At 40.1% G+C, this 12382-nt stretch overlaps 1 protein-coding gene across 6 annotated transcripts in view; it reads left to right on the forward strand.

Annotated features, from left to right (window-relative positions):
* Positions 1-12382, forward strand: part of CCDC171 (coiled-coil domain containing 171) — a 266135-nt gene that overhangs the window by 15950 nt on the left and 237803 nt on the right. For all 6 annotated transcript variants that reach the window (XR_012578224.1, XR_012578227.1, XR_012578226.1 and 3 more), the window contains exon 6: positions 2096-2242. Coding sequence is in view for 2 of the 6 variants with exons in the window: in XM_026794231.2 (XP_026650032.2) it covers positions 2096-2242 (147 nt within the window). In the remaining 4 variants the exon portion in view is untranslated. The remainder of the gene's footprint in view (positions 1-2095; positions 2243-12382) is intronic.

Raw genomic sequence — 12382 nt, forward strand, 5'->3', positions numbered from 1 at the left:
GTATTGTGCTATATTAAGTGTGCTTAGCCTTGTGTTTGGTACATGAAAAAGATGTTGGAGTTCAGTAGTAAGTGCAATAGCATCATCTTGTGGTGAGTCATAATATAATATTCCTTCACAGAGGCACTCAGTTTTTCCTTGGACTGTTTGTGAAATTGTGTTGTTTATACAAACTCTAAACCAACCGACCGGCCATGTTTTTGATAAGGAGATATGTATAGTGAGTGTGTGAGTGACACACAGATACACATGGATGTATAAAGGTGTTTCTTTTTTCGCATGGTGAAGTAGGTTTCCTTCTGAACCTTCCAAGTGTGGGTAACTGCTGGAGCAGGCTGATACGGTTACACTGTGTCTGAAAAGTTCAGAGGCTTCAAGATTTTGAAGTCATGTTGACTTGTTTCACAAGCTTAATGTACTGTTGGTGTCAGTTTTTTGAAGTCTTGACATAGTTCTGTTGATATGTGGAAGATAAATCTGAAGACAAATATTTCTATATTTTTCCAATATAGAGAAGATGATAGTTGTGAATTTGAGTAAAAGTATTTGGTTTTATTGCATGCTGATGGGGAGAAACCTCTCCATTGTCTTGGTATTACAGGAAAAGTTAGAAGATTACCTTAAATTTATTCCATATCCAGGTAGGCTGCTTTTGAAATATTTTGATTCTGTTTTTGAAATGTTTTGATTTAATGAGGTTCCTGTTTTTTAATTCACTTGTTTCACAAGCATGCTCCTTTTCATCTTGTCAGAGAACGCCAAAAAATCATACCATAGTGCCTCCACATGAAAAAAAGTGAAAATTAATTAATTTTTTCAGTTACTAGTCGGTGATAATGGAGTGGCACTAGATGTAAATAAGGGAGTCATGAATCCCTTAGTGTCATATTTAAGAGGCCAAAACTTTCTACCTTCAGTCCTGAAGAACTTCTAAAATTTGTTTTAAACTTTGGAAAAGACTCATATTTCTTTGATCTTCATGTATAAACATGGTTCTGTCAAATTTCAATCTTCCGAAGAATCGTTCTTTATTAATAATTCATTTTCTTTTCCTTCTCCTCCCTGCTCTGCAGATGCCTTATGATTAGTAATTTTCAGGAACAAGATTATGTGATGTAAGAGTAATAGCAGAATTTGTAGACCAACTGGCTTATTTTCACAAAATGCCTCTTGCCATGATAAATGATAGGAATAAATGAACAGGAGGACTTATGATAATCTTTCTGTGTTTTGTACAGAAAGTAATTGGCTTTCAAAAAGTCTTCCAGCTAAGTCACTGGATTTGTAACTTGTTTCTGATGCTAGTTATGGAAAAGCTTACTCCTGTCCACTAGACGAAAGCTATTCTTTTTCAAGGCCTCTGGAATCCCCAGCTTAAATATGCGCTAAGCTACTGGGGGCTCATTATTTGGCTACTTTATTCCGTGTCTGGTGTAGTATGAATGAGGATTTTGTAATAGTGGCTCCACAGACCTGCTGAGTCCAATGGTGTTAGTAATTACACCAACCTGTGTCTTGGTTCAGATTCCAAAAGCTGAAATTGGCGGAGGGGGGGGGGGCAGCTTTGTTATTTTATCTTTCCAAGAAATTCATAGTTCATGTAACTAATTTTATAATTCAGTTTCTGAGAAAAGTCCTCAGAATAGTAGAAATTAAGAATATTTCTTCTATGGGAGTAACTTCCAACATATGTCTCATTACTTTATTTGAAGTTCTAACAGTTAGAATAACAACAAACTTCTAAATAAAATTTCTGTCATTTCATCAAATGCACTTAACTGTTTCCCTCTCCACCATTGCCATTGAGCTGCAAGAGAGAACAGATTGGAAGAGCAGCCTTGTACTTTAGAGAAAAATTTCCTGTGGAGAATTGGCTCTGATTTTAGTACTACTGCAGAAGGTCATGTTTGTAGTGAGTTTTGTGAGCCAACATATATTATCTGGTGGTGAATGAAGAACGTCTGTTGTTGGGTAAATGCTTGACACCTGCCAATGTATTAGATTTTATTAACCTGTTCTGATGCACTCTTTCCTGTTTTGATCCTTCTACTTTATTTTAGCAAAAGTAACTCTTAATGCCTTATATTTTTTCTAGGAGCTGAATAATGAACTACAAAATATACGCAAGAAATTAAAAGATGTGGAGGTGGAACACAGTGGCTGTAATGAGGTGCTGAGATGCCAGGCCAATGAACTTAAATGCAGCAGTGAACGAGAGAAGAGACTTTTAAAAGAACTTGAAGTAAGATTTTTTGACTATTGCTATTAGTCTCAACAAGCCCTGTCACTGAGCAATTTCATTTTTGAGGGATGAAACCTTCCAGTTAGGCTGGAATTCTGTGTACTTGATAAACAAAATATTGAACATCTGTTTTGCAGAAATGGCTGAACAGGTGAATACCACTTTTGTGATAGGAAAGGGCTTATATAAGTGTGAAAAAAAGGCTAGCTTTACTTCAGGAAATTTGAAGTCTTAATTTGTCTGTCTTCTTGTATATTTTGGTTTAGTGGATTTCTGGTAGAGAATCTACTGGACCTGCAAAAATTGTCAGATGATGTGCTAGGTGAGGGAGTAGGATATTGGAAGATCGCAATGGTCTTACAGTAGCCTCCTCCTGGAGTTAGTTACTAGAGTTAGTTACTGCACATTTAGTTTTCCTCTCTGTTGAGTGACACCCATGGTTGAGAAGTCTCCAGTCTTTGGAGAATATTATCTTGTAAATAGGCTCTTTACACTAACTAGCTAGTTTCCTCCTAAGTTTCAATATTTTATTTGTCAACTGATAGGTCTTGTAATAGTTATGTTATATGTTTGTACAATCTGGACCAAGACTTTCTTCCTAGAATATTTGTTATTGCAGAAAATCATATTGAGTGGACAATTCTTTATCCTGATGTATGTTTTCTACCAAAGGCATCTTTAAATATTTTCTGCAATGAATTTAAAAGAACTGTCACTTCTTAAATATTGAACCCTTAAACAACAAGTAACACAGTTTTCAGCTGTGTTTTTTCTTCTGTTGTTTTTCTCTTAAAGGTAAAAGAAATGTTTTAAGTGTTGATTTTTAGGTAGGTAGAGTCCTGCATTAAAGATTAAGCACAAAAGAAAATTCCTACAGGGAAGATCAAAGCTCATCAACTAAAAACACTGACTTATTGACCAACAAGGTAGACCTTTGTGCCCTCAAAGAATTCTACAGGAAATCTATTGTCATGTATTTTGAGCTGCACTTATTGGCCTAAGTAGAATTGCCTTCAGTTGGAATGTGTTGCATACTGTGAAGTTCCAATAGCCCTTTTAAAAAAGCATCAAGTTTTACTTCCCTGTACTTGAGTAAGGACTCTTCTTATGACCTCATGGCTTTTTGTATACTAACAGAAAAGTCATGAGCTTAAAGGAGGAGGAGAAAGGCAGCAAATAATTTATCTTTTTAAATACTTTGATTGAACTGTACCCTAATGATGGTCTTATTAGGGAAATGCTACCCTCTAACCATAATAAAAAAAAAATTATTTTTCTTTTCACTTCTACATTTTGTATTACTATTTTAACTTTCTGAATATCTTAATAATGTAAGAAGACATATTCAGTCTGCAGAAAAATGAGTCTTCTGTTACTTATTGATAAGGATGGCTATTTAAGCAGTGATTAAGGGAAAGTATATGATGAAACCTCTTGCATTTAAAAGTTAAAGAAAATTAGCACAAGTCTTTGAATAAAAAATAACCAAAATAGGTTAGACTTCAATACATATCCTGTTGGCAGCTTGCATCTCACTCTACTTCTTCGAAGTAAATTGCAAATATGTAATTATCTGAAAGGGCCTACAGTAACCTTGTGGATGGTGATTCTACCACTTTCCTCAGCAGCCTCCTCCTACGCTTTGTAACCCTTGCCATAAGGAATTTTTTTCCTCATATCCAATCTAAACTTCCACTGGTACAAGTTGAGGCCATTTCCTCTCATTCTGTCACTTGTTACCTGTGAAAAGAGACTGACTCCCACCTGGCTACAGCCTCCTTTCAGGCAGTTGTAGAGAGTGATAAGGTCACCCCTGAGCCTCCTGTTCTACAGGCTAAACCGACCCAGCTCTGTCAGTCACTCCTCACAGGACTTGTGTTCTAGACCCTTCACCAGGGTTGTTGCCCTGCTTTGCACATGCTCCAGCACCTCAATGTCCTTCTTGAATTGAGAGGTCCAGAACTGGACACAGGATTGGAGGTGTGGCCTCACCAGCACTGAGTACAGGGGGTCAATCCCTGCCCTGCTCCTGCTGGCCACACTTGCTGGTACAGGCCAGGATGCCATTGGCCTTCTTGGCCCCCTGGGCACTGCTGGCTCATGTTCAGCTGCTGTCACCAGCACCCTCAGGCCCTTTTCTGCTGGGCCACTTTCCTGTCACTCTGCCCCTGCCTGTGGCACTCCTTGGGGTTGTTGTGGCCAAAGAGGAGAACTCGGCGCTTGGCCCTGTGGAATGTCATGGCACTGGTCTTGGCCCATCTCTCCAGCCACTCCAGCTCCCTCTGCAGAGCCTTCCCACCCTACAGCAGATGGATACTCCAACCCTGCTTGGTGTCATTTGCAAGTGCAAGTGCATTCAAAGCCCTCAGGCAGATCACCAATAAAGACAGTAAACAAGACTGGGCCCAGTGCTGAGCACCTGGGGAGCCTCACTGGTGCCAGCTGGATGTACCTCCATTCCCACCAGTCTCTGGGCCTGGCCATCCACCCTGCTCTTTACCTGGCGAACAGTGTACCCTTTCACACCATAAGCAGCAAGTTTCTCCAGGAGTATGCTTTGGGAAGTGGTGTCAAAGCCCTTCTTAAAGACTAGATGTATAAAATGTACAACTTCCTTCCTCCACTAAGTGAATCATGATAATCAGTAGCCAAACTGAATTTCCATTCAGATATAGAAGTCTTAAAGTAGTACACCCAGACAGAATGGTCTACATTTTTTTCATGAAGTAGATCTGTATTTTTTAAATCTCTCTTAATAGAATTTTTAGCTTATAGATTGAAGTTGGTAGATATAGGATACATATCTTCACTTTCCATGCTGAGTACCTCATGTTAATGATCATTTGGTTAGCAAAGATGCACTTAAGTTCTTGATTACAAGAAGAAACTTCTTATGGTGATTGTGTGAGGAGTAGTGTACTTCTACTTAAACCCCAATCTTAAAATATTTTATTATATGCTTCTTCTTGAAAAGCAGTGGAGATGAATGTTTTCTGGAATTCACAAATCTGTTCTTTTGCTACCCTCTGCTGGACATGAGGGAGAAATCCATGGGAAAATATTGTATTTTGGTAATGGAAGGAAATGTTAAATTTAAATTTTCTTTTTTTAGTACAATGACACTTGTAGGAAGAATTATATCTAACAGACTGTTATAAAGAAAGGAATGTCCCAAAAGCCTGCCTGCCCCCAATTTTGGTGGCTTTTTTTTCATTCCTTTTTTTCTTAAAATATTAGTTTGGTTTTATCCTTCAGTGATTACTCTGATTGTGGTCAAAAAGAGGTATTTCCTGGTTTCCAGCATTAGAAATTAAGAGAAAGAATAATGGCAAGTTTCTGTGGACTTTTCTGTTGAAAAAGAACTGTTGCTACACTATCTAACCTACTAGCTTTCCAGTTTGCAGTGATACCAATGTGCTGCATAGATTGATTTGGAGTGCTTCTGAAGTAGAAAACACATTGTGCCAGAAAAATTGAGATTGAGAACCTCAGATATCATTCTGCCTCTTTAGCCTGAGAATTCAGTAGCCAGTTAAATTAATGATCTATTTCTATTGAACTCATCAAGATAATACTATTTATATTATCAATTTTCCAGAACCAGTGTCTTTTATTTTAACCTTTAGCTCAATTGCCTATAAGGATTCTTGGGAAATACTTGAAAAAGACAAGAAAATTTGCCATATAAAATTAATGTTTCTAATGATGTATTCAGCCAAAAAGATGGGTGGGAAATGGTTTTGCAATGAGAATGTGGACTTTACCACAAGAAACAAAATTATTAGTTTACACATTTCAAACTCTTTGCCTTGTTCCTATAAAGGTAATGATTTTCTGTTATTTTTTAATGTGTGTGAGGCTGCCAACTCTTAGCAAGCTGAAGCTCGAGGTCTCTCAAATTTTTAAGTCTTTCTTATGAGGCTTGAAAAATGCTCCATAACTTGGTCTATTTAATTTCTGAGACTGAGTGTATTGTCATATTTCTGAGATTTCTAATTTTCATTTAAAGACTATTCCCATAGCTTTCACATTGCCTTTTTTACTTCCCTTGCCTTCACTATGTATATTGACATGCGGTGCTAAACATGTATGCTCCTATTAGCTTGGTAATGCTGCTATGATGCAAAGAGGACTTGGGGAATGGTTAATATCTGTGTTTGTTTGAAGTATATGTATGTGCAATACTTGAAGGCTGTGGGCTTATTTCTCACTCTCTCTGTGCTAGTGAAACATGAAATTTAGATCGCAGCCAAAACCAGCTTACCCCTCCTTAATCTTCTGCTTTCTAGAGTGTCCACATTGCATAACTGTCATCCAGAAATTCTAGGTGCTGTGACTGTCATATATTTGTTACTACATGCTTAGTATGTAGTATACTTATGTGTGTATATATATGTGTATATATATATATATATATGTATATATATATATGTATATATATATATATATATATATATATATATATGTATAGATTCAAAGAGATATACTTTCTCTAGATAAAAATATATAGTACCATATACTTAGTGGATTCTAAGCATCACAGATTTTGTAATGGGAACTCTCTGGTCTCTTCAAAGTTATATTTCTTGAGTGACAATCTCACTGACATAATGATTTCTGCAAAGCATTTGACAGTGTCCCATACTTCTTTGTCTCATACAACATCCTTGTCTCTAACATGGTGAGACATGGATTTGATGACTGCAACACTTGGTACATAAGGAATTGGCTGGATAACTCTCAAAGGGTTGTGGTTGATGGCTAAGTAGAAAGCAGTCATCAACCAGGGATTGATATTGGAACCAGTGCTTTTTAACATCTTTGTCAGTGACATGGACAGTGGGATCAAGTGCACCCACAGAAAGTTTGCTGACAACATCAAGCTGTGTGGGGCAGTTTACACACTGGAAGGCAGGGGTGCCATTCAGGGAGTCCTTGACTGGCTTGAGAGATGGATCTCTGCAAACCTCTTGAAGTTTGGCAAGGCCAAGTATAGGGTCCTGCACCTGTCCCAGGGAAATCCCAAGTACACATACAGACTGAACAGAGTGAGAGTCCTGTGGGGAAAGACCTGGGGAATTCTGGTGGGGATGAGAGACTGGTCAGGACCCAGCAATGTGTACTTGCAGCCCAGAGACATCTGCATTCTGGGCTGCATCCAAAGCAGCATGGCCAGCAGGGTCAGGGAAGGGATTCTGCCCCTCTGCTCTGCTCTGGAGACACCCCACCTGCAGGGCTGCATCCAGCACTAGGGTCCCAATGTAAGAAGCACATACACCTGTTAGAGTGAGTCCATAGGAGGGAGAGCCACAAAGATGGTTAGGGGACTGGAGCACCTGTCCTGTAAAGACTTACTGAGAGAGTTGGGACTGTTCAGTCTGGAGGAGAGGAGAGAAGGCTCTGGGCACAACATATAGCAGCCTGCCAGTACCAAAAGGAGCCAAAAGCTGGAGAAAGACCTTTTACAAGGTTATGTAGTGATAGAGCAAGGGGGAATGGCTTTAAACTGAGAGTAGGTTTAGATTAGCTATTACGAAGAATTCCCCTACTATGAGGGTGATGAGGCACTGGAAGTGGTTGCCTATAGACATTATAAATGCCCTATCTCTGGCAGGGTTCAAGACCAGGTTGGATGGGGCTTTGAGTGAGATGGCAGTGGAAAATTATCTTTAGTGTTCTTTTGCACACAAACTAGTTTATGATTCTATGCTAATGGACTTCATCTCAGAGAGGAGCTTCTTCATAATCTTCTGTGTCACTATATTAATGAAGTCCAGTTTGGAGACTGCTTAGTCTTATCTTACTTTCAGATCAAACTTGTTTCAACAGTGTTTTATGTAGCCCTCGTGAGGAGTTAGAACAAGTCACATAAGTCTTTTGTCTATGTGCTTGTGTAGAGTAACAGTGTTATTTCATGTAAACGTCTTTACTTAATCTACTGGGCATGGAAGTGCATTTCAGATAGCTTCTCCAGCTGCAACTCCATAGCAGATCAGAATGGACTTGGACTTTATCCAAAGGCAGCCAAACTGTATCATTTAGTTGTCCTAGTTGTTTTTACCCTTTCTTTAACCTGAAGTCAAGCACATGGCTTATCTTGTACCTCCCGTACCAGTGTAATTGTTTATCCAGTGTCATGCAAGTCAAGCATGCCTACTCTGTCACACATATTTCTCTAGACTTTAAGTACAGGAAATATGTACTTAATAAGTGAGGATTATCCACATTGTCGGGCTGAAAGAACATTTACTTCAGTGGTTAAGAATTGTTAGAATTTAAGTAACTTTATAGTGACTAAAGGTTTTTTATTTTCTGGACAGGAGATGGCTCCACCTTACCATGATCAAGCGGTATCAGTGTTTCTAACGCTAGGTGGAAGTGGTCAGCACATCTCCCATAGAAGTATTTAGACCCCCTGGTTTGGGCTTTGAGCTGTAGGGAAATGCTTTTAAGTAGGAAAAAGATCTGAGTCTGAATATGGAAACACATAAACAGTATGGTTGAATGGTGATCCAAGTGTGAGGTATGTGTGTGTCCTCTTCACTTAAAAATTTCTTGGCTGACCATTTCACATAGTGATTGAACCTAAACCTTCTGTAAGTGTAAGTATCCTGATAAATAAATCTTGCAGAGGGGTTTAAAAAGAAGCAGAAAAGAGAAAAATTATTTCCATTACTGCATCTAAGCTTAGTAAGTGTTGCAAATGTATCTTTGTCTATTCCCCTCCCACTCCCCCGCTGTTCGCTTAAAAACGTATTTTTTGTAAATGTGGATGTCTAACAGCAAATGTGTTGAACAAGGTGTCATGTAGGATACTAAATTAAGGCTTTCAGTTTGGGGTACACCAATACTCACAAATATTGCAGCACTTCAAGAAAGTGTGAGGGACAAAAAAGTGGAAGCCACAAAGGACAGTTTGGAAAATGGTGTTGCAAACTGTAAGCTTAAAGAAAATGTGTCCACATTAGCATTGATGTTTCACACAGTGTGACACATGCAGTGTGACGCTGAAAAAAGTGACTGAACCTCAAGAGATTTAACGTAAAGCATGTTCCTTGCCCACAAGTTTGAGTGCTGGCATTGAATTTTTCTTAGTCACTTTTTTTTCTCCAAAGTCAAAATTCTCTCTGTGCTATCATGGAAACCAATCCCAGCTTTGTTCTTTGTGATAGATCAGTAATGCAGTCATAGACTCTCACAATTAACAGACAAATATAATGTATATAGGTTAAGAAAAGTTTTACAGATTTATAGTCACTATGGCAAACAGCTGACCTCTAATCAGGATTTGAGGAAGTAAACTCCACCACTGGACAGCAAAGAAGGAGTCAGTGGACAGAATTTGGGAGAGGCAAAAGGGTTAAAAGGTGAAACCTCCATTGTGTTGGCAAGCACATGTTGGGAAAAATCCTTTGCTTCCAGCACCATAATATTTTCTCTATTCAGTCTTGTGTTGTATTTTTGATAAGGTTTAGTAAACTTCTCTAAATTTATGAAAAGCGTGTAACTATTTCTTATGTTCTTTAAATTAAGGCTGAAATCAATCAGCTTGAATATCTAAGAAAACTTCAGAAATTCCGTGAGTTTGTGGCTGCTATCTTAAGTAAGATTTCTGCCTTCATATATCTTGTTAGGTGCACATGAAAGTAACAAGTGACTGAATCTTTTTCAATAACCAATGTTTTCTTTGTTGGATGAGCAAGCACTTTGTAATCAGTCGAGAACTCGCTTTGTGGTCCATCTTTGAAATGGATTTGGTCCTGACAAAAATCTTTCCATGTTAAACCAGTATGTATTCCCGTTTGACTCTCAGACAAGCCTATGATCTGGATATCTGTTGCCTGCTAGTTTACTCTAGATGGTTTTCACACAGCTTCGTTTTTGTAAGGCATTGTGTAAAATTTTCAGACATGTGATTCAGTAAGGATACTGATTCTCACCTTTAATATGATTCGAAGAAGTTTGCCTGTCTAATGGGTTTCTGATGTCAGTGACCTTCTGTTTGTCAGACAGGAAAACAAAACTCCTTCCCGTTTCTCTTTTTGGAACTTTTATCATGGTTTTACAGGTTAGCCTCACCCCTGACATTTTTCTTCTACTCACAGAATGTGTAATAGATTGTTCTCACTAGTGGAGTATGCAGCTTCTCACTGTGAAGGGAAGTGCATATAGGTATCAGCAGAGCCTGTTTGAACCTTTATCAGCAAAATAGAATAGATTTTCTATATGGCATTTTGTTGCAGCTGTGTTCTTCCCAACTGAGTCTTCAGACACAGCTTTGAATACAGGTGCAAGTTTTGTGGCTACTGTGCAGTTTGATAGCCTGAAATACCAAGATTCTTTTCCTTAGAGCAAATCTGAATTTCTTTCTATTAATAATTCTGTATTGATTAGCCATGCTTAAGCTGTAGTGTCTGGTTTAATGTCTTTCATGAAGTATGGGGGTTTTTTCTGACATTTCTCAGTTGTTTGCTGGCATCTGATTTGGTTTAAATTTGCTAGGGCTATGGTGAGCCATAAGCTTTAGAAAGGTAGTCATAGAGCAGAGGAAAAAGAATATTCAGCTGATGTTTGGAAGACTATAAAGGGTCTTAATCCAGCTATTTGTGGCAGTCACAGTCACAGAATGGGTACGGTGGGAAGTGACCACGGGGGGGTCATCTGGTCCAACCCCCCTGTTCAGCCACGATCATCCTAGAGCACATGGCACAGGTTTGTGTCCAGACAGTTCTTGAATGTCTTCAGTGAGGGAGATTCCACAATCTCTCTGTTCAATCTGTTCTAGTGCTCGGTCACTGCACAGTAAAGAATCTCTTCCTCATGTTCAGGTGGAGCTTCCTGTGTGTCAGTTTGTGCCCATTGCTTTTTGTCCTGTCCCTGGCACCGCTGAGCAGAGCCTGGACCCATCCATTGACACCCTCCCTTCAGATACTCACAGACACTGATGAGGTCCCCTCTCAGCCATCTCTGCTCGAGGCTGAGCAGGCTCAGCTCCCTCAGCCTTTCCTTCCAGAAGAGATGTTCCTGTCCCCCCATCATCTTTGTCACCTCCACTGGACCAGCTCCAGCAGCTCTGTGTCTCTCTGGTTCTGAGGAGCCAGAACTGGACACAGCACTCCCGTTGTGCCTCACCAGGGCTGAGTAGAGGGGCAGGATCACCTCCCCCAGCCTGCTGCCACTGCTCTTCCCAATGCACCCCAGGGCACCATTGCCCTTCCTGGCCACCAGGACACACTGCTGGCTCATGGACAGCTTGCTGTCCACCTGGAACCCCGGGCCCTTCTCCTCAGTGCTGCTTCCCAGCAGATCAGCTCCCAGCCTGTGCTGGTGCCCGGGGTTCTTCCTCCCCAGGTGCAGGACCCTGCATTTGCCTTTGCTGAATTTCAGGCAGTTCTTCTGTGTCCCTCTCCCCACCCTCTGAAGGGCAGCGGGGCCCTCTGGGGTATCGGCCGCTGCTCCCTGCTCTGTGTCATCAGTGAACTCTCTGAGAGGGCACCTGCCCCTTCACCCAAGGCACTGATGGGGAAGTTAAACAATAACAGGCCCACTCTTGAATCTGGGGGGTCTCTACTTGTAACAGGCCTCCAACCAGACCCTGTGCCACTCATAGCAGCCCTCTGGGATCTGACGTTCAGACAGTTCTCAGTTCACATCTCTGCCCCCTCATCCAGGCCCCACTTCCTAGTTCGTCCACAGGATGTTGAAGACAGTGTAGAAAGCCCTGTTGAAGTCCAGGTAAACAGTACCCGTTACTCTTCCCTCATCCATCCAGGCAGTTGTCCCATTATAGAAGGCGATCAGATTGCCTAAGCATGATTTCCCTTTGGTGAATCCATGCTGACTACTCTGATCACTTTCTCGTTCTCCATGTTGATAGGGATGGTGTCCAGAAGGAGGCGCTACATCACTTTTCCAGGGATTGAGGTGAGGCCTGATTGGCCAGTAGTTCCCTGGGTCCTTCTTACCATTTTTGAAGACATTCTTAATTATGAGAATAATCTGAGCAGTATGAAAATATAGTATCAGTGTTTGTGATTTTTTAAAATTAAGTATGTTAAGCAGATAAATCTTTGAAGAATCTTCGCTGACCCGTGTGTCATTTATGAAATTGTAGATGTTCTATTAATACCTCAATGTATT

The sequence above is a fragment of the Zonotrichia albicollis genome, chromosome Z (genome assembly GCF_047830755.1).
Source record: "Zonotrichia albicollis isolate bZonAlb1 chromosome Z, bZonAlb1.hap1, whole genome shotgun sequence".
Classification (NCBI taxonomy): Eukaryota; Metazoa; Chordata; class Aves; order Passeriformes; family Passerellidae; genus Zonotrichia; species Zonotrichia albicollis.